At 37.8% G+C, this 23,257-nt stretch overlaps 1 protein-coding gene across 2 annotated transcripts; it reads right to left on the minus strand.

Moving 5' to 3' along the window:
• Nucleotides 1–17,314: 17,314 nt before the first annotated feature.
• LOC107827671 (ribosome biogenesis protein BRX1 homolog 1) lies at nt 17,315–22,372 on the minus strand. Of its 2 annotated transcripts, none has more exons than XM_016654853.2 (9): nt 22,233–22,372; nt 21,247–21,474; nt 20,999–21,140; nt 20,104–20,182; nt 19,542–19,666; nt 18,880–18,981; nt 17,979–18,047; nt 17,801–17,899; nt 17,315–17,664 (listed from the first exon to the last, which is right to left on the minus strand). In XM_016654853.2, the coding sequence occupies exons 2-9, from the start codon at nt 21,444–21,446 to the stop codon at nt 17,533–17,535; spliced, it is 948 nt and encodes a 315-aa protein (XP_016510339.1). In that variant the 5' UTR covers nt 21,447–21,474; nt 22,233–22,372; the 3' UTR covers nt 17,315–17,532. The 2 variants fall into 2 exon arrangements, 1 of the variants encoding a protein (XP_016510339.1); XR_001657579.2 differs by lacking the exon at nt 17,315–17,664 and adding an exon at nt 18,667–18,805 and having other exon boundaries at nt 17,829–17,899.
• Nucleotides 22,373–23,257: the final 885 nt, after the last annotated feature.

Raw genomic sequence — 23,257 nt, forward strand, 5'->3', positions numbered from 1 at the left:
TTCAAGCTCGCCGTGCAAGTGGCACGCCTTCCCATAAACTAACTTATACGAAGAAGTACCTATGGGAGTCTTGTATGCAGTTCGATATGCCCATAATGCGTCGTCCAGCTTTCCGGCCCAGTCCTTTCTATTTCCACTTACTGTTTTCTCCAGAATCTGCTTCACCTCTCTGTTTGACACTTCCACTTGAGCACTCGTTTGGGGGTGATAGGCGGTGGCAACCTTGTGCTTAACTCCATACTTTTCTAGAACATTATTCAATAATTTGTTACATAAGTGAGTTCCTCCTTCACTTATCAACACCCTTGGAGTCCCAAAGCATGTGAAGATGTGCTTCTTTACAAAGTTTACCACTAACTTTGCGTCATTAGTAGGAAAAGCAATGGCATCCACCTACTTAGACACATAGTCGATCGCCACCAAGATGTACCTGTGACCATTAAAGTATGGGAATAGTCCCATGAAATCAATCCCCCAAACATCAAAGAGCTCTACTGCCAGAATATTTTGCAAAGGCATCTCGTGCTTCTTCGTGATTGTTCCGGTTCTTTGGCACCTGTCACACTTTTTAACAAAGGCGTGTGCATCCTTAAATAATTTTGGCCAGTAGAAACCCGATTGCAACACTTTTTGGGCAGTTTTTTCCCCACCATGGTGACCTCCATATGGATAAACATGACAGTCATGCAATATTGCGTTCATCTCCTCCTCAGGAACACACCTTCGTACCAACTGATCTGTGTATTGCTTATATAAGAAGGGCTCATCCAACATGTAGAGCCTCATATCATGTAGAAACCTTCTTCTTTTATCAGGTGTCAATTCTGGTAGCGTTACCCCACTTGCAATAAAATTCACATAATCTGCATACCACGGGACTTCACTCGAGTTGATTGCTAATAATTGCTCATCGGGAAATATTTCTTTGATCAAATCCCCCTCAGCTACATGGTTCCGATTTTCTAATTTGGACAAGTGATCAGCCACTTGATTCTCTGTTCCTTTTCGATCCCGGATCTCCAAGTCAAATTCTTGCAAGAGGAGGACCCAACGAATCAACATCGGCTTGGCATCTTTCTTTTCAAACAAGTATCTGATAGTTGAATGATGTGTATAGACGATGACTTTGGTTCCCACTAGATAGGATCTGAACTTGTCAAATGCCCACGCCACTGCAAGCAACTCTTTTTCAGTAACAGTGTAATTTATCTAGGCTGGATTCAGAGTTTTGCTCGCGTAATAAATAGAGTGAAAGATTATTTTCCCTCATTTGCCCCAAAACAGCTCTGATTGCTATGTCACTTGCATCGCACATCAACTCAAATGGCTGCGCCTAATCCGGGATAATGATAATTGGTCTAGTCACAAACCTTCCATTCAGCTCCTCAGATACTTTCAGACATGCATCATCAAACTTGAAGGGGATATCTTTCTCAAGAAGCCTGCACAAAGGAGAAGAAATTTTTGAAAAATCTTTAATGAAACGATGATAAAACCCTGCATGGCCCAAGAAGCTGCGAATGCCTTTGACGGATGTCGGTGGGGGCAATTTTTCAATTGCTTCCACCTTTGCTTTGTCCACCTGCAAACCATTTTTGGACACCTTGTGCCCCAAGACTATACCTTCACGTACCATGAAATGTCATTTTTCCTAGTTTAGTACCAAGTTTGTCTCTTCACACCTAGCAAGCACTTTATCAAGGTTCATTAAACAATTATCAATAGAGCACCCAAACACAGAAAAATCATCCATGAACACTTCTACAATTATTTCAACCATATCAGTAAAAATAACCATCATACACCTTTGAAAAGTTGCAGGTGCATTACAGAGACCAAAAGGCATTCTCTTAAATGCATATGTGCCATAGGGACATGTAAATGTAGTTTTCTCTTGGTCTTCTGTGGCTATAGCAATCTGATTATACCCCGAATAGCCATCTAGAAAATAGTAGTATTCCTGGCCAGCTAATCTATCAAGCATTTGGTCAATAAAGGGGAGGGGAAAGTGGTCCTTTCGGGTGGCATTGTTTAATTTTCTATAATCTATGCAAATTCTCCACCCAGTGACAGTTCTTGTGGGAATCAAGTCATTATTTTCATTAACCACTACAGTCATCCCCCTTTCTTAGGCACACATTGGACGGGGCTTACATAATTGCTATAAGAAATTAGAAATACAATACATGCATCAAGCCACTTAATCACTTCTTTTCTTACCACCTCTTTCATGATTGGATTTAGGCGGCGTTGTTGCTCTACACTTGGCTTGTGTCCGTCGTCCATGAGAATTTTATGCATGCAGAAAGCTGGACTAATGCCTCTAATGTCAGACATCGTCCACCCAGTTGCTCACTTGCGCTCACGTAGCACTCTCAATAGCTTTTCTTCCTGCAATTTAGACAAGTCAGAAGAAATAATAACAGGTAAAGTGTCAAAACTGCCAAAATAAGCATATTGAAGGTGAGGGGCAGGGGTTTAAGCTCCAATTTTGGAGCTTCTTCAATCGACGGCTTTGGAGGAGGCCCACTTGGCCTATTTCGGGGCTCAAAGGGGTTTACTCCCTGCATGTAAGCACAGGATGCATCTAGGATATGCATCATCTCCTCAACCTCATCATAAATCTCATCGAACAACATGAGTGCTTTCTCTAGAGAATCGTCTGGATATACACTCGAACCAAGAAGTTGCTCATCCACCTCCACACTAGATATCATTGAGAGCTCCTCATATTGGCGGGGAAGTTGGATCACCTTGTAGACATTAAATACTGCTTCCTCGTTGTCCACCCTCATAATTATTTTTTCCTCTCACACATTAATAATCGCATCACATGTAGCCAAGAGAGGTTGTCCCAATATGACCGTAACGTGTTCATCAGCCTCATAATCTATGATAATGAAGTCAACTGGGAAGATGAATTTCCCAATTTGCAGCAACACATCTTCAATCACTCATTCAGGGTAGGCTATGGATCTATCAGCTAGTTGCAACATCACAGTGGTTGGTCTTGGAGCTCCCAGACCCAATTGCTTGAACGAGGACAAGGGCATCAGATTTATGCTAGCCCCCAAATCACAAAGAGCACGACCCACATCGATATTACCAATTCACACAAGGATGGTGAAGCTGCCAGTATCTTTAAGCTTTTGAGGAAGCTTGTTTTGGACCCTTGAAGTGCACTCCTCAGTAAGTGCGACTATCTCAAATTCAGTCAATCTCCTTTTGTGAGCCATTATATCTTTTATGTACTTAGCATACTTTGTAATTTCATGAAGTACATCTACCAATGGAATATTCAATCGAACCTGGCTCAACATAGAGAGAAATTTATTGAACATGCGATCATCATTCTTCTTCTGCAATCTTTGGGGGAAAGGTGGTGGTGGCCTTGCAGACTCCGCGGGCTCTAAACTTGCATCATCTTTCTTTGACTCATGTGTTGCTTTAGGAATCAAATCCCCCTCAGATACAGGCTTATCCTTTCTCTTCTTTGGCACTTCTTCTAATTCCCTCCCGCTTCTGAGTGTAACTACATTAACTTGAGGGTTCTTCTCTGTATCACTAGGAAGAGTGCATGCATGCCTAATATTTTGATTCGATGCTAACTGCCTCATTTGCCTCTCAAGATTTCTGAAATCGGTTCTGAGTTGTTGATTGTCAAGCAACAACTTCTTTAACAAGTCATTCGTACTCTCTTCTATTTGTTGGGGTGGCTTCTGAGGTTGATTGAAATTTCCTTGGGGCCTATAATGATTCTGAGTCGGCTGATTTTCACCCCGTGAGAAGTTAGGATGATTCTTCCAATTTGGATTGTAAGTGTTCCCATATTGTGCATGTTAATTTATTGGACATCTACTTTGTTGCCCCACATAGTAGATAGATTTCGGATTCGTGGGGTACATGTCACTCGTGTGACTGTCACCACATAATTCGCAGCAAGTAGACATCTATTGTACATGTTGCATCTGTTGTATTTGGTGCATTGTCATTTTATTCATCTGATTTGCCAATTTTGCTATATCTGCTCTCATGGCTGAGAAGTCATCAAGCTCAATCACACCGGCTGGTTTCTGTTTAATTGCTCTTCGTGATTCCCCATCTCCTTGCCAATTATGATCATTAGCATTGAAGTTGTTTAGCAGGAGCTTGATTTTTTTATACGGCCTCTCCATGCAACTACCCCCACAAGCTGAGTCAAGATTCATCTTTGATGTCTCGTCTAGCCCATCAACGAAAGTATGACCCAACACCTCATCAGTCTGACAATGATGCGGGAAGTCTCTGAGTAGCTTTTTGTATCTTTCCCAACCTTGACGAAGTGTCTCGCTATCCCGTTGTTGGAACCCAAGAATCTGGCTCCTCAGCGACTTTGTCTTCTTAGTGGGGAAAAACTTAATTAAAAATTTCCTTGCTAGATCATCCTAAGTGTAAATTGAGTTTGCGGTCTCCTTTTTCATCCATTCCTTAGCTTCCCACAGTAGTGAAAAGGGAAACAGTGTCAGCCTGACATAGTCCTTGGAAACGTTCGGATAATTGTAAGTATACGTAATTTCCAAGAAATTCTGAATGTGCCTCTATGGGTCTTCATGAGATAGATCCACGTATTGCCCTGTGGATTGAATCAGTTGTACCATGTACTGTTTGAGTTCAAAATGCCTCGTGATATCAGGCTTCACAATAGCCTAAGTCATATTAGCAATATTGGGCCTTGCGACGTCTATCACCGGACGCTCTTCATTACCTGCCATCTCTATTGGTTGTGGTTGAACTACGATGTCCAACTCTCTTTCTATTCTAGTTCTAGCTTCGACTTCCATCCTCACTCTGTGAAGTGTTCGTTCAATTTCAGGATCAAGAAGAAGGAGGTTATTTGCGCTTCTACTCCTCCGCATTCAAGAGAAGAGCTTGTATTAACACAAACAAGGCAAACTGAAAATTAAAACTTGAACAAATAACTAATAAAAGCTTAACTCAGTCAAATAGCTAATTTCTAAGTCCCCGGCAACGGCACTAAAAACTTGTTGCGACCAAACATACTCACGTAAGTATACGTGGTCGTCAAGTAATAGAGTAGTGAGTAGAGTATCGTTCCCACGAAAACTTATGAATAACTTTTGACTGATTCAAACTCAAACAACTTATTGATTCAAGAGATTTATCACAAAATATGGACTTGACTAATTTACTACCTAAGAAACTATCAAGCAATGAAATAACTAGAAATCAACCACAACACTTAAGCAATTTTGGTTAACAATCAGTAGGAGAGGATTTTCCAGGGTCATAGATTAGCTAGAAATCATGTTGCGTTATTAGCTAAAAATGACTAATTGATTTATCTGAATCGTTGATTGACAGGGTTGATATTGCTCATAAGAATATGTCGAGTTCTTACTCGCCTATTCAAGCTAACTTAATGCCTATATGTCTATGGAATTAAGATTAACAAGAATGCATTTACAATTCCTATATTATAACCAAGCAAGGCAATTAGGTATATGTCTATCCTAATTGTGAATCCATTCCCCGATGCCCAGGTTCAAAAACTTGCTCTATTTAATTCTATATGCAATCTAGAATTCTCACTTTCGAGTTCAACTCTAGATTCGTAGATAGTATTTCACTGTTAGCTACTCAGCAAAATAATTAAAAATAAAATTAAATAAATAACCCAATATGATAAAATCAGACTCGTCAAATTAAACTTCAAACATCAACATTCATGTAGCAACCATGACCCCAGAACAATAGGGTTCTTAGCCACTCATGTTCATACAATCATCAAAAATAATATTTTCAAACATAAAATCAATGAATACTAGACGAAGAATGGAAGAAGTGATCAAATTCGTACTCCCGAGTGTTTCGTACTTTTGTTCTTCTCTCAAAGTCACACCCCCTTCTCCCCTAAAAATAGGTTTATGTTAGCTTTTATATGAGTTGGGGGCGTCTTGGGGGCGAAATAACCAAGTCCTAGTCGAATTAGGACATGTTTGCGTTTTGGGCGCCCAGGCAGCGTGGGGCGCTGGCCCTGGCGCTCAGCTTCCCAAGCTTCTGTAAAGTGCGCCACAGGCAACGCCCCACGCTGCCTATGGCCCTCAAACGTGCACTTTTTCCTTTTCGTTCCATTTTCGCTCCAATTCGCACACTTTCGTCCTAAATCGCATCCGAATGATTCCTACACATAGAAATACCATAAATTAGCACAAATTATTATATTATACATCTCAAATCTACGAGACATGAGCACAATGTGAGGCAATACACATCAAAATATGCCTACATTAAGCCAAACATCACCCGGCACAGGAAGTTGAATTGAGGGGCGTTGTTCTTGTATCCAGCAACCCGGAGCACATCACCGACTTTGTATCTGTAGAGTCCTGATATGGCACAAATTCAAGTAAAGTTAAAGCATTATCAGACTGAATGTTTGACAGATAAATTAAATGGATAAACAAAAGAGAAAAAAGAATGTGTCAAGAGCTTTTTAATTTGCCATTTGAAAGATACCAGAATATGTGGTGACGACAAGCTCGTACGCCTGGCCAATCTTGACATCAGCCAAATTAAATCGACCAATTGTTGTTGTTCTTTCTCATTAAGCGACTTGGGCATGGAGATAGAATCAATGACTCCACTATTTCCGTGATATGGTAAGAACTCAAAATAGCACATGGTGGGAATAAGGGTGTAAGAGACTTCAGTGGGCTTACAGAAAAGGTTCAAGTTGATTCCAAAGGTACATTCTGAGGCAGCATATCTGGTACTGACAAGAGGGAGGCTATTGCTGTATAAATCAAGGGTTGGTACATATTGTGACATGGTTCCCGTCACAATAACATCCGCATACTTGGCTAGCGTTTGGCCATAGAGTCCCAAATTTGTTTTAAAAAATCTGATTTGGGTGAAGTTTGGTTTGAAGATGAAAATGTGTTTGGACATGATTTTTCAAAACATATTTCACTTTTTAGTTGAAAAAACATGAAACATGACTTATGCCCTACAAGTTCTAAAAACCATCACAAATACCTAATAGTACCATTATCACAAACTATAGTCCTGAACGTAAATAAGTTTGGTACAAAATTATCATTTTTATAATGAACTATATAAATCATTAATTACAATGAAATCCCATTAGAGAATTACGGCTCCTAATTAAAAAGAAAAAGTTAACTGATATGAGTATTCAGAAAGCCATTTAGCCTACAAATCAGAAGCAAAAGTAAGATGCACAAAGGATTGAGCTGATAAGGGAGCATATTCATCAAATATTTAGTTGGTCATAATAAATATGAGCTCTTTTACAAACTATAAAAGTTTAGGGTAATATTTAAAAATTTTAAAAAATATAGTGGTCATGTTTTGGCCCAAAATCACCAATTGGGGTGATTTTGGGATTTTGGATTTGGGATTTGAGATTTTGCCAAAATGTGGGCAAAATCTATGGCCAAATATGTGTTTGCTAAATAAATCCCAAATTTATTTTGACAAAACCCATGACCAAACAGGTCCTTAGTATTAGGCCACAACTTAGTGATGATCCCTCGCCATGAATCTTTGCTGCATTCAGCCTCAATAAAATCAGCTAATTTTGGGTCAGGTTTGAGGATTTCCATCACTGCCTCTCTCACTGAAGGATCAGTTATTTGGGTGTTAAGGGTTCCGGTTCGGATATCATTACAAAGCAGAGACCAGTGCTTCTCCAAGAATCGGATGGCACGAATGATGCCAATTGCGAACAGCAAGATACCAGAATATGTGGTAACGACAAGCTCGTACGCCTGGCCAACTCGGAGCACTTGTTTGTTTTAGCAGAGACCACAAAGCATTTGGGAGTACATGCTTTGGTAAGAGTCTGAGCAAAGAATTGTTGCAGTTGCCCTTTTAGCAATATTATGTATTGTTGAATATTATGTATTGTTGAAGACATATAATTAAGTATATAAAAGTGTGCTATTTCTAACATCTTAAACTTTGCTAGTTACCTCTTCAATGAACTCAAGATTCTTCTGCGATTGTGGCCTTCTTTGGGCTCTTTAGTGCCTCAGGTACGCTTCTTTCCATATTTGTATAAGACTTGTAATTTCTTTCAAAAATGAGAGGGAACTCACTAGCTGAGTCGAGATCTTTTACAAGGTGAAGAAAATGAATACAGCTTTTTATAAAGGAAGTTTTGGGTTTTACTTGTTAAAAATATATCACGTGTCTCTCTCCTTCTTTTGTTAATTTGGCTTAGGTAGTTCTGTTTACCCGTAAAATCGGATAATAATTGAATTTGTAAGTGATTTTAAGGATACGTGATCTAACTTGATACAAAACAGTAAATCAAAGACACTTCAAAGAGCAAGCATAAAGTAGTGTGTGTTATGGAGATTTGTAATGGAAAAATAAATGCAAACCACACCAGTTGAACAGTCTTAGCCTTGGAAGGTTAGCCACCCTCGAGCCAGAAGTGTTTTAATCGATATCAGAACAACAAGAGAATAATAAGAATTTAAAGAGAATAATAATATATTGCTTTGGGATACGTGTTACAATGTCTGCTATGAATAATCAAACATCCTTTTATATAGTAGAGGAATCCTACCTTAGATACAACTCTATAAAAGGTAAAAGTCTCTTGATTCGCTGATTGCCAGTTTTTTATTGATTCGTGCCGAGATTCCCGTCGTAATATTCGATCGGTCATGAATATTTCGGACTTATGTTAGTTATCTCAACAACGTTTCTCTGAGGCTAAGGTCGACACCAGACTTAATGTTCCTCGAAGACAGGCTTTCCGACCTCGGGTTCTAGCTCGATGGGACTCGAGGTCGATCTTCGATCCTTGATCGCCACGTTCCAAGCCTATTCTATCAAGTTATAGTCGAACTCAACTTCTACCGTGTACAAGTTCAAACTTCAAATAGGAAGCTTCGGGACCATTGAAATCATGAGAAATATGGATTTTATATTCGTTGACATTGTGGTTGCTTATATCCAGATCTAGATCTGGATCATTGAGCTAATATTTAATCAATTACGGAGGAGCTCAGTTTGGATTCTGAAATGTGCATTCATTAGTTGATTAATAAAACATTAAATGAGAGAAGACTAATATTAGATTATGTTTAAGTGTGATCCTTATCCGTTTAGAGGAAGAGTCAGGGATGAAAAAAATGTGAAGAAATATGTTCATTCATTTCGACCAGTAACAGAACTCAAAGCAAAAGGGGATTTTCTTTAGCCCTAGCTCTACTGATTCTCTGAAGGACATTAAATTCCAACCTTCTTACATCTTTGGGCAGCTTGAGCTCCCTACTTCATTTGTTTCTATTTACATTAAGGTATTCTTATCTAAATCTAATAGCTTATGAATTGTGTCAAAACAATATGATAGACAGAGTTGTTTCGACTTACATCAATTTCATGAGGTCACTCATTAAAGATGTCAAGGAGCAGATAGAAAAGATAGAAAAAATTGATACTTTTTAACCGGAGGCGGATCCAGGATTTCAAGAGGATGGGTGCACTGTTGTGAAGAGGTGGATCTAGAATTTATACTTCGCGGGTTTAACTTTAGTCTTTTATCATGAACCCACTACACTTTTGAAATTATAGGTTCAAAATTAAAAAAAAATTTAAAATTTATTAAGTTTCACATATATATCTATATTTCGTACCGAAAATAAGACCGTTTGGAGTGAGATTTGAACGGCCAATATCACTTGTAGAGGTGCACCCAATAATAATTGCATCATATGAGTCTTTGAGCATGGGTGTACACACATATATTTAAATAATTTTGAAGAAATATGACATTGCTATACATGATTTACGAAAAGGAGTATGGGTTCACGTGAACCCATGCCCGTTAACCTAGATACGCCTATGTTTTTAACATGCTAGAGCTTAGGATTGTAAAGAACACAGTCTTAGTCAAACGATCCAAACTAGATTGAGAGCGCCGAAGATTATCCACTTGAAGCATTCACTTCAACTCATGTCCTGCAATCGAAGCTAGTTGTGCTCTGAAATTGATTAAATATTAGTATTATACGTCAAAGATCTAAATACGCAACCACAACCGCAGGAAAAAAAATTGTGGTTGAGTCTCTAGAGTAATAAACAATTATCAAAAAATTGAGAGTTGTTATGAAAATAATTATTGTGGATGTACATTTATTACCCCGCTATAGATAATTTTTCTGAAGAAGATTATCCATTTAGTACTCTGTTGAAGTTTATCTACAAGCAGCTAATGCAGGCAGGTTGCAAGCAGCTCAATGAAATGATTTGTAGCAGCTTCTTATTAAACAGGCAGGTTGCAAGCAACTCATGCAAACAGCTAAAGAAAAGCCTTGCAGCTGCTTCCTGAAAAGCCTCGCAGCTGCTTCCTTTCTTCTATAAATAGAGGAGTTTTCAGTTCATTATGTACATAAGTTTGAAGTTTGAATAATATATCAGTTTCTCTTTATACTTATTTTTACTTTACAGTTTTTATTTTATAACACGTTATCAGCACGAGACTCTGCCATCTCGAGAAAATACTTTGAAAGTATCAGAGGTACGAACTTTCTTTTTCTAAATAATGTCAAATCTTTCTAAACTTGAGTTTGTAGCCCTGGATATATCGGGCAAAAGCTACATGTCTTGGACACCTGATGCCGAAATTCATCTTGATGCGATAGGTCTGGCAGACACCATCAAAGATTAAAATCAGGCATTAAACCAAGACCGTGCCAAAGCAATAATATTCCTACGCCATCACCTTGATGAGGTCCTGAAAATGAAATATCTTACTGTTAAAGATCCAGTCATACTATGGAATAATTTGAAAGATAGATATGACCACCTGAAGATGGTCGTTCTTCCACAGGCACGTTATGATTGGACTCATCTAAGGCTATAAGATTTTAAATCTATCAGTGAGTATAATTCTGCTATGTTCAGAATTATTTCCCAATTGAAATTATGTGGTGATAATATTACTGATCATGATATGTTGGAGAAAACTTTCACCACTTTTCATGCCTCAAATATGCTCCTGCAGCAGCAATATCGAGAGATGAGATTTAAAAAGTATTCTGAACTTATCTCACATCTTCTTGTAGCCGAGCAACATAATGGGCTATTAATGAAAAATCATGAAAGCTGACCTACTGGTTCTTGTCCATTCCCTGAAGTAAATGAGACGAACTTCCACCAAGCTAAGCGTGGAAGAGGACGTGGCCCCAGTCGTGGTCATGGCCGTGGTCGGGGAGAAAACTCTAATCGTGGTAATAACAATGCACCAAAGAACCCTTCTCACCACTAGCAGTGAAAAAGGAAGGAACAAAAGCATGAAGCGGTGCAAACAACAAAGCCAGAAAATGCATGTTATAGATGTGGAGGAAAAGAGCATTGGTCACATACATGTCGTACGCCAAAGCACTTGGTTGAGCTGTATCAAGCCTCCCTGAAGAAGACAAAGAAAAATGTTGAAGCAAATTTTATTTCTGAAGATAATTTAGACTTCATGCATTTGGATGTAGCTGATTATTTTGCACTCCCAGAAGGAGAAACAAGTCATGCGATCGGTAGTGAATATGTAGAAATGTAAATATTTTAATTTTTGTTATATGTAGTAGATAGTATGGTTATGTAATTGTTGTACATAAATAAAAGTTATGCTTTGATAATAATGTTTACTATCATATTTATTTTGTTTATGTCATTTTGAAGAATATGAATAATCCTCAAATTATGTTTGGATCAAAGACCAATCATGAAGATATTTGTTTAATTGATAGTGGAACAACTCATGCCATATTCAAAGATCAGAAATACTTTTCTTATTTGCATAAGGAAAAAGGAAATGTTTCTACAATTTCTGGTAATATAAGTTTGATTGAAGGCTCCGAAAGAGCTATTGTATTTCTGTCTAAGGGAACAAAACTTATTATAGACAATGCATTATTCTCCTTAAAGTCCCGAAGAAACTTGTTGAGTTTTATAGATATCCGCCGAAATGGGTATCATGTTGAGACAATAGATGAAATGAACGTGGAATATCTTTGTATTACAAAGAATATTTCTGGCCAGAAATGCATTGTAGAAAAGTTACCAACTTTATCTTCTGGCTTATACTATTCAAAGATTAGTACAGTTGAAGTACACTCTATCGTAAACCAGAAGTTTACTGATTCAAATACTTTTGTACTTTGGCATGGCCGTTTGGGCCATCCTGGATCAATGATGATGAGACGAATTACTGAAAATTCGAGTGGGCATCCATTAAAGAACCTGAAGATTCTTACAAATGATAAATTTTCTTGTGATGCTTGTTATCAAGGCAAAATGATCACTAGACCATCACCAATGAAGGTTGGCATTGAGTCCCCTACCTTTTTAGAACGTATACATGGGGATATATGTGGACCTATTCACCCACCAAGTGGGCTGTTTAGATATTTTATGGTCCTAATAGATGCATCTTCAAGATGGTCTCATGTTTGCCTACTATCATCTCGCAACCTGGCGTTTGCAAAGTTATTAGCCCAAATAATTCGATTAAGGGCACAATTCCCAGATTATCCTATAAAGGCTATTCGCCTTGATAATGCTGGAGAATTCTCATCTCAAGCTTTTGATAATTACTGTCTATCAGTTGGAATAAAAGTTGAACATCCTGTAGCTTATGTTCATACTCAAAATGGCCTTGCAGAGTCATTTATTAAACGGCTGCAATTGATAGCAAGACCACTACTTATAAAAACAAAATTGCCCACTACTGTTTGGGGCCATGCTATCTTGCACGCAGCATCACTTATCCGTCTCAGACCAACACATTATAATAAATATTCTCCGTCACAATTAGTTTTTGGTCATGAACCAAATATTGCCCATCTACGAATTTTTGGATGTGCTGTATATGTGCCAGTAGCACCACCACAGCGCAGTAAGATGGGCCCCCAAAGAAGGTTAGGAATATATATTGGGTTTGAATCACCCTCTATTATTCGCTATCTTGAACTATTGACGGGAGATTTATTTACTGCTCAATTTGCAGATTGTCGATTTAATGAAACAAATTTCTCACAATTAGGGGGAGAGAAAAAGGAAATCAAAAGAGAAGTTAAGGCTAAACTGATGAGATATCGAAATGTTATGGCATCCATAACTGGTAAATATGTTTCTTCATAATCGACTCCAGGTCGTTGTGAGAATCCTTGTGCGACAAGGCGAGCCTTGTATCTTTCAACTTCATTTTGGTCATTTTTTTTTCGCACAAAAACCCATTTATGACCAACTGGTTTTACACCAGCAGGTGTTTGGACTACTGGTCCAAAGACCTCTCTTTTAGCAAGTGCGTTCAATTCTGATTGAATTTTCCCTTACCATTTTGGCCAATCAGATCTTTGTTGACATTCTTCGATAGATCGGAGTTCACAATCCTCACTATCTTGTATAATGTTAAGTGCAACATTATATGCAAAAGTATTATCCACCACTATTTCAGATCGATTTAAATTAATCCCATCACCAGTAGAACTTATTAAAAGTTCCTCACTCACTTGAGTCTCGGGTTCATTGTTTTCTTCAGGAATCTCAGAACTAATCAGATCTTGGGTCTCTTTAGGAGATCCCTTCATAATATCATTTTGATCATTTGTCGACTTTTTTTTTCTAGGATTTCGATCCTTAGAACCCAAAGACCTACCACGCTTCAGGCGTGCTTTAGGTTCACTAGTTCTTATGCTAGTAGATGGTCCTGCTAGGACAGTAATTCGTATAGGCACATTCTCTGCAGGGATATGTGACTTAGTTATCCTTTTCAAATCAGTAAATGCGTCTGGCATTTAATTTGCTATATTTTGTAAATGGATGATCTTCTGGACCTCCTGATTACATATAGGGATACGTGGATCAAAATAAGATAATGATGAAACTTTCCATATGATGGATGTGGTTACAACTTATCTGTACGGGTCACTTGATAATGAGATTTACATGAAAACCCCTGAAGGATTTAAAATACCTGAAGCATATTCGAAATCTCGAGAAATGTATTCAATCAGATTACAAAGATCTTTGTACGGTTTAAAGCAATCTGGGCGCATGTGGTATAATCGCCTTAGTGAATATTTACTGAAAGAGGGTTACATAAATGATGTTATTTGTCCATGTATTTTTATAAAGAAAATGACATCAGAATTTGTTATACTTGTTGTTTATGTTGATGACATAAATCTTGTTGGAACTCCAGAAGAGCTCCAAAAGGCAATTAAATATCTTGTCCATGTTTATGTTGATGACATTGATGTGCAGCAAATCCGTTCAAGTGACAATCCGGCAGATTTATTCACTAAATCTTTGCCAACTTCAACTTTTGAGAAAATGGTATACAAGATTGGAATGCGGAGACTCAAATATTTGAAACAAGATTTTTATCAGGGGGAGTAAAATACGCAATGTACTCTTTTTTCCTTACTAAGGTTTTTCCCCACAGGATTTTCCTTATAAGATTTTTAATGAGGTATCTAGAAATGCGTATTACTAAATATGTGTACTTTTTTTCCTTCACTAGGATTTTTCCCAGTGGGTTTTTCCTAGTAAGGTTTTAATGGATAAAATTTTATGATTTTTGTTATAAAAATAATTATATTGTGGATATTCATTTATTACTCCGCTATAGATAATCTTCCTGAAGAAGATTATCCATTTAGTACTCTGTTGAAGTTTATCTACAAGCAGCTGATGCAGGCAGGTTGCAAGCAGCTCAATGAAATGATTTGTAGCAGCTTCTTATTAAACATGTAGGTTGCAAGCAGCTCATGCAGACAGCTTACAAGCAGATAAAGAAAAGCCTTGCAGCTGCTTCCTGAAAAGCCTCGTAGCTGCTTCCTTTCTTCTATAAATAGAGGAGTTTTCAGTTCATTATGTACATAAGTTTGAAGTTTGAATAATATATCAGTTTCTCTCTATACTTGTATTTACTTTACAGTTTTTATTTTATAAAAATACTCCATTTAATTAATTAAACAACTGTTCAGTTTGAACTAAATCAGGTTTGGAGTGGTTGACTAGGTTATTTAATATTATTTTTAAGGCGAAGAGGATGCCGAATGAGTGGAGGTGGAGTACGGTGGTTCCACTGTATAAGAACAAAGGTGATATCCAGAGTTGTAACAATTATAGGGGTATCAAATTACTGAGTCATACCATGAAAGTATGAGAGAGGGTGGTTGAAGCGAGGGTGAGGATGATAGTGTCTGTATCCGACAACCAGTTCGGGTTCATGCCGGATCGTTCGACTACAGAAGCTATACACCTTGTAAGAAGGTTGGTGGAACTGTACAGAGAGAGGAAGAATGATTTGCACATAGTGTTTATTGACCTAGAGAAAGCGTATGACAAGGTTCCTAGAGAAGTTCTCTGGAGATGCATGCAGGCAAAAGGTGTATCAGTTCCCTACATTATGGCGATTAAGGACACGTATGATGGGGCTACGACTCGGGTTAGGACAGTAGGAGGCGACTCTGAGCATTTTCCGGTTGTAATGGGGTTACACCAAGGTTCTGCGCTCAGTCCGTTCTTATTCGCCCTGGTGATGGAAGCGTTAACACACCATATTTAAGGGGAGGTGCCATGGTGCATGCTATTCGCCGATGACATAGTTTTGATTGATGAGTTGTGAGCCGGTGTTAATGAGAGGCTGGAGTTTTGAAGACAGGCTCTTGAGTCTAAGGGTTTCGAGCTGTGCAGGACGAAAACGGAATACCTGGAGTGTAAATTCAGCGCTGAGCCAGGGGAAGTGGGCGTGGATGTGAGGCTTGATTCGCATGTCATCCCGAGTAGAGGCAGCTTCAAGTACCTTGGCTCGGTTATCCAGGAGGGAGGGGAGATCGACGAGGATGTCACACATCGTATTGGGGTAGGATGGATGAAATGGAGGTTAGCATCTAGAGTCCTGTGTGACAAGAGAGTGCCACCGATTCTCAAAGGTAAGTTCTATAAAGCGGTGGTTAGACCGGCCATGATGTATGGGGATGAGTATTGGCCCGTTAAGAACTCACATATCCAGAAGATCATAGTAGCAGAAATGAGGATGTTGTGGTAGATGTGCGGGCACACTAGGATAGATAAGATTAGGAATGATGATATTCGGGAGAAGGTGCATGTAGCTCCCATTGATGACAAGATGCGGGAAGCGAGGCTTAGATGGTTCGGACATGTTCAGAGGAGAAGCTTGGATGCTCTGGTACGGAGATGTGAGCGGCTGGTTATGGAGGGCACGAGAAGAGGTAGAGGGCGGCCTAAGAAGTATTAGAGAGAGGTGATCATGCAAGATATGGCGAGACTCCAGATTTCTGAGGACATGACACTTGATAGGAAGATGTGGAGGTCGAGTATTAGGGTTATAGGTTAGGAGGTAGTTGAGTCGTGCCTTACTTCGTACCATTGTGGGACTAGCCATGTAGGGTTTTTGTCTAAGATAGCTAGTGGCAATTATGTATCTTACTATTTCGTTTTTCAGTGCATGTCTTATTTACTAGCTATCGCTTTTGCTTTGCATCTTATTTGGATTTTATGGTGTTCCTATTTTTCTTATGATTGTTGTGGTGATACTAATATTGTCTCACTTTGCTTTGCATCTTTCTTCTGTATTTTATGGTGTTCCTATTTTTCCTATGATTGCTCTGGTGATACTAATATTGTCTCTTTTTGCCCTTTTGTTTTCTTGAACCGAAGGTCTTTCGAAAACAGCCTCTACTCCTTCGGGATAGGGTTAAGGTCTACGTACACACTACCCTCCCCAATCCCTATTAGTAAAATTTCACTAGGTGGTTGTTGTAATACATGTTAACATGTTATTGCAGAAGTTTCAGATAACTAATCAACAGTTATTAGAAGCGCGATTAACTGTAATTATTTCTTATGGAACCTGTAGCGTAAGTACTTTACACTGTCGATGTAAAAAAGTTATTAACTCTATAGACAGATATTTTGAGTACTTGAACACAAGACCATAAAGAGCGCCATACAAAAGAAATGTTTAAGCCAGTAATTGATATGGTAACTCCCCTTATTCACATGACTATTACGAGAATTCCAGTTTTTGTTGGAACTGGCACAGTTCATCCTTCTACAATTCAACGTTGAGAGTCTTCTTTTTTATAAGAATGATTCAGTCCTAAGGATTCAACTCAAAGCAGAACTTTAATTAATCCCTCTGATAAACTACAAGCTATATATTGTGCATTCAAAAGACAAATAACCCAACCATCTAATCCATGGAAGTTATCATGTTTCTATGCAAGAGAAATGATAATAGAAAACTGCAGAACAAAATAACGGGCATTTTTACACCCTGTAATACTTTCCCACTACAAAATAAAACAATCTGAAGAGCGTTTAAAATGGATAGCAAACATAACTCTAATAGAACAAAACTGCAGCATCTTGGCGATGCTCTCATTTCCCTGATGCGTCCAGTGATTAAAAAAAAGCCTTAGTAACAACGGCAAAACAAAAAAGATGCTAGGTTTGGGCAATGATTCATCATTCCTTCCACATATCAGCAAACTCATCGACTTCTAGAGGATTTGACAACTGATGCATTTTTCTCCTAGTCTTGGCTTTGACTTTCTTAGCATATTTCCCGGCCTTCTGTTTTTTCTCTAATGATCGGATCTGGAAGCATTTTAAGAGCGGAGAAACATTTAGTATCTGCTCCTAATAAGCCACTTCTTCCCCAATGCCTTGTAGACAAATAAGGCAATCTACATTTTAGTGAGCGAAACGATAAGGACCAGAGGATGAATGTTACCTGATTTGGTGAAACGTAAAATGGATTCTCGTAGAGTGTGGGGCCACCAAAGCTACCACCAAATATTTTAATTGGGTTCAAGCAGAACCTTGGACCAACCTATCCGCATAAAGACATGAATTAAATATCAAACATCACAGACCTCACAATTTGAGCTGGTTAGAGTTTTATAGCAAACCTCAACAAGGGTCATCTTTTCCAGGTCCCCACGGTCTATTTTTTGTGTTCCAGTATGAGGACAAGATATCTGTTCCAAAATTGAAGAAGTCATATGACATACGTTAAGAATACATGGTATACGGGTAAAGAAGAACCCTTCTCATCTGTTAAAAAAAGAGAGGAGAGAACCCTAGAAATAACACAGCTTTGAAGTAAATACTGGCAGACATCTTATTCTAGATAGGACTTAAAACCCAAAGTCATAATTACTAAAAGATTAACTAATACTCAGGCTGCACTTACCTACCGGCTACAATTGTATTTTGAGATGGAGGTGAAAGTAGTAACTCTACATTCCCCAGTCCCTCAGAGGCAAGGTTAGTATGGTTCAATAGCAGAAACCTTACCCCGAACAAAGAGTTTAAGACTAATCGATTGTGTGATCTCATGTATTATTTGTACTTCCTAGATTTTCCTAAGAGGTTTTCTACTATGTTTGCAACCTTATATATTAGTCTCTGGTTAATAAAGTTAGCTGCGTTGTAAATTTTTAAACTATAGCTAGAAAGAAGTTATGATGAAGGTATCAAGAGACACTTCCAACCCTAATAGATTTCCTACTGAGGATCCAAAAGAAACTAGTTGAATCATCTAGCCACTAGCACTGTCTTAGTGCAAGTTTATTTATAAAATATTTAATTGCTTACCCACTGCTTGCCGCTATTGCTTCTTTTTCATCTTTCCTTGAGCCGGGGGTCCACCGGGAACAGCCTCTCTAACCGCAGAAGGGTAGGGGTAAGGTCTGCGTACACTCCACCCTCCCGAGACCCCACTTGTGGGATTATACTGGGTTTTTTGTTGTTGTTAATTACTTATGAAAAAAACATACGAAGATGGTCAGTCTTTGAATAAGAACAAACCTGGTAATTACGGAACCATATGTGATCATCAAGGATTGAAAACACAAAAACGTGATCATGGAAAGGTTTAGATTTGCGGTGATCCTTTGGAGTTCCAAAAATCTGATGAAACAGAAGAACACAAAGATATGTAAGAATCCGAACAGTAACTGAAAAAATCACATCAAAGAAAAGGTAAGAGCTAAAGGGTGATTATCTTAAACATCATGAAATAATAAAACTCAACTCAAAGGAGATAATCTTGTATTTCAACCATATATTTCTCTACCTCTAGAGACATCACATTAAATAATTCAAAATTTAAAGAGAATGCTCCGACCACTGTTTAATTTTGTAAAACAGAGAAGACAAAATAACTGGACAAGATTATAGTGCAGGCAGAATGAAGGAAAAGGCTAGTGGGGTATGGAGGAAGTGCCAACACAGTACTCCCAAATACACAATGTTTCATGAAGATTAGCACCTTCGGTAGGTCTAGCAACTAGGATCAAGAAGTAGACTTCTCTGTCTATTCTGAGGTAAATTTCTTAAAACTTGAAAGTAACTGTTATGATTATCAGCAAAAAGTAAAAATGGAATACGAAACAATCAACTGTTATATCTTAGATAAGTCCTTATGGGGATAAGTGCAAAGTAGAATGACTGAGTTGAGGTCGAATTACCTGTATGACCATTTCTTTCAAAAGCTTCCAGTGCGGGTCTTTATCAAAGTTGCTTGAGAAAGTCAAGATAGGCCGTGAACCCTTCAAGTGATTTCCAGTTAGCTTCAATTCTTCCATCGTGTGCACTGATAGAACAGACGAAAAAGTATAACAATTTGAAGCTTTCCTCGTTAAAGAAAAGATAAGGTGTGACGGACAACTATTCATATTGTTGAAAAATGTATATTTGTAGCCGCCTCCGAGAAATAATAGCCGACAAAATGAATATTTTTTGTATATAATTAAAGAAAAGATAAGGTGTGACGGACAACTATTCATATTGTTGAGAAATGTATATTTGTAGCCGCCTCCGAGAAATAATAGCCGACAAAATGAATATTTTTTGTATATATGTGTATTATACACATATAATATACATAATTTATACACTTTTTGGCTAGCGGATGTCAATAGTTTCTGCCGATCGACCAATTTTGTATTTTGCTCTTTATTGTTCAGTAAACATATACAAATTGTATCAGAATCAATTTGTAAAACTTGGTAAGGAGAATAATCCACTTACCTGCATTAACTAAGAACTTCACAGAAGGACCATTCGGGCACTTGGCCATCCATAGATAAAGGTCCTTTCCCTTCCGGCACTGAAAAGCAGAAAATAAAGCATAATAAATGTCAAAAGCATAACGGAAACTAGGAGACAGCTGAATCAACAAAAGACAAATAAGTGATGGAACCATAGTTTCCAAATGCAAAAGGCTAAAATATTTTAAAACAATCAATCCACCATGACTAGCCAAAAATGGTTAAAGGGACAGCTAGAATTCATCTAACTACATCATCTAGAATAATAACCGCTTCAAGCTTCTCTCTGAAAGGAAATCCTTCCTCATAGCAATAATATCTTGGAGGAATTTGAAGATGACAAGGTAACCCCCATTATTAAGCAAGAAAAAAGAAAAAGGAATAAGCACTGAATTTTCTGCCACATAACTCTGCCAGCCTTTCAGCGCATCAGTCTTGACTCCTGAGCTTATTCCTAGAGATTGTACATCTCCTCCTCCTCCCCCCCCCCCCCCCAAAAAAAAGAAAAGGTTATTGCCTAATTAATTCTCATAATCCACAAGCTAAGGGGTTGTTTGGTATAAGGTGGGACTATAATCTCCCAAAACTGGATTGAACTGGCAGGACTAGAACAGAAGAAGCAAATAGGAAACAGATGGAAGAAACTTGCTAGCACTGAAGATGTCAACTAACCAAGTCTAAATTGGTCTAGAGGAGGAGGAGGAGGAGAGAGAGGAGTAGTTCAAGCAGGTAAGTCAGTCCACGTTTATATGTGGCATGGTTTTGATTGATTCACTCAAAATCTTATGATAAGTCAAAACAAAGTAACACCCACTGCATTTCAAGAGTTGAATTTGCAAGGCGACTGAAACTGTGCAACAGAAATGACAGGGTACCTCGAAGAATAAACAAGACGAACAGCTCTTCAGCTCAACTAGCTCATTCAAAGTTGCACCTTTACTATCCTTAGACTCCACCTTGTTATCTTTCTTACAGTGAGGCAAAAGGGAAACCAAGTTCAGCATTAAATGCCGATACCTGAAAATACAAATCAACAGCAAGTACAAACATTCATCTCAAATCAACCACATCAACAAATTGGATTCTTGTAAGATTATAAAGAATAAAAGCAGAAGAAATGAACCTGAAGCTAATGCGACGAGAACAAGTAACCAAGACCTTTTCTTTATTTCTAAAACTAACCCCAGAGTTAGTTTCTTTATTCTCGTCAATGGAATCATCTTTCCAACCTAAGAGAGTCCTCTTAGGCCTTTCTGGTGCACCTTCATGTTTATTCCCATTGGCCACAGTCGCAGTTTCACTGTGTTTCCGCTTCTTTCCCATGGATATTGATGAAACTTTACACACAGCTCTAAAAATCCAAAATATTTAGATTGATGAAGGTTACATGGGATGCAATAAAAGCATGAAATCCAAAAGAAATCGAAGTTATAGAAGCATGAGGTATTGCTAAAATGGCAGTATTATTGCAGAGTCCCAAATAATACCCTGAGGTCATGAAACTTGTGTCTTCCTACCTCAAGCCTTACTCAAACATCCTGGTACAATTTCCGGTAATCTTGTTGCTTTTACTTTTGCAATTGCACGGGTACTAGTACTACTACTACTACTATACATTGTTGGTTTGCAGACGGATTAAAAAAATAGACAAAGAATGTCATTGCTCTTGTCTAATGTTCATACTATGAATGTTTTATTTTTCCTGCATACTTTTTTACAACAGCAACAACTACACCTTAGTCCCAAACAGGCTAGGGTCAACTACGCGAATCCTCACAGACCCCGTTACTCAACTTAAACTCATATCATGCCAATTCCTAAATACTTTTTCGTAGATAAAAAACCAAAATCTTGTTGAATGAGCAGAAAGAATTGGTGGTTTAGCATGCCATTTTAATCCAATCTAGTAATACACCACTCCTTGCACCAAAACACGATTTACTCAATATACAATAAGCTCTAAAAAGCAGGAAGAAAAGAATATCAAGATATCACATTCACTCAATACACTATCAGCTCTAAAAAGAAGGGGAAAAAAGAGGGAAGCAAAAATAGAAATCACCGTAATAAACCATAACAGTAGATGAACAAAATGCTATTTTGACTGACCTGAGCTCCAAAGAGGAAGGAAAATCGCCGCGGATGGTTTAGACGAGAAACGGCGCACGGCGCGCATCAGTGGCAGTGGAAAGCAAATAAAGGCGGACTGATATATCCCAAACTTTACCTAATACTAAATATTACTCAAAAGATTTAAATTAGTTTTGAGAACTGCATTAATATTCTTAAGTTTGGAGCAGAATGACTGAAAATTTAAAAATTAATTGTGCGTTGAACTATCTTAAACCCGTACACTATGAAAGGTGAAATTGATTTATTAATTTCATAAACGTGTCTACTTAATTTTTTTTCTTGTCGATAATTAGACTCTACCAATTACATTAGTTTTGCATTAATAATGCGGTTTATTTAAATCAAAATAAGAAAAGTAAAAGATCAAACAAATCGGACTTGATCAATTCCCGTCAGCTCCACTGGACTAATAGCAATTTTTGTTTTGGGGCCAAAAGTGTTTTTGACCAAAAAATGAAGTGTTTGGCCAAGCTTTTAAAAGAAAAAAAAAATTGAAGAGACGTAAAAGCAATTTTTGAGAAGCAGAAAAATGTAGTTTCTCTTCAAAAGTATTTTTAAGAAAAATACATTTAGAACTAGTTTTTCAAAAATTTGACCAAATATTAATTTATGTTCAAAAATTATTTTTAAATTAATTAACCAAACACAAATCGATTTTCACCAAAAGTACTTTTTTTGAAAAATAATTTTAAAAAAACAAACATGTCATAATTCTTGAATTACTGCTGGTGGGAATTCCTTTTTATTTGTTTATTATTATTTCCTCTCCTTCTCTCACCTAATCTAACAACAAAAGTCAAAGTGAAAATATTAAGTTCTTCGGTTTGCAATAAACAATAATTTTGGGACCAAAAAAAAGCAGCTCATTCAAATTGATGACTTGTTTGCTTTTGTATGTGTCCATTTGGATGCGCGTAAATCGTACCTAACGTTAAAGGGTCGGAGCAACATCTTTACATTACACTAATACCCCTTTATATGCAGACAATTACGTTAATACC

This window comes from Nicotiana tabacum, chromosome 24 (assembly GCF_000715075.1).
Source record: "Nicotiana tabacum cultivar K326 chromosome 24, ASM71507v2, whole genome shotgun sequence".
In the NCBI taxonomy this organism is placed as follows: Eukaryota; Viridiplantae; Streptophyta; class Magnoliopsida; order Solanales; family Solanaceae; genus Nicotiana; species Nicotiana tabacum.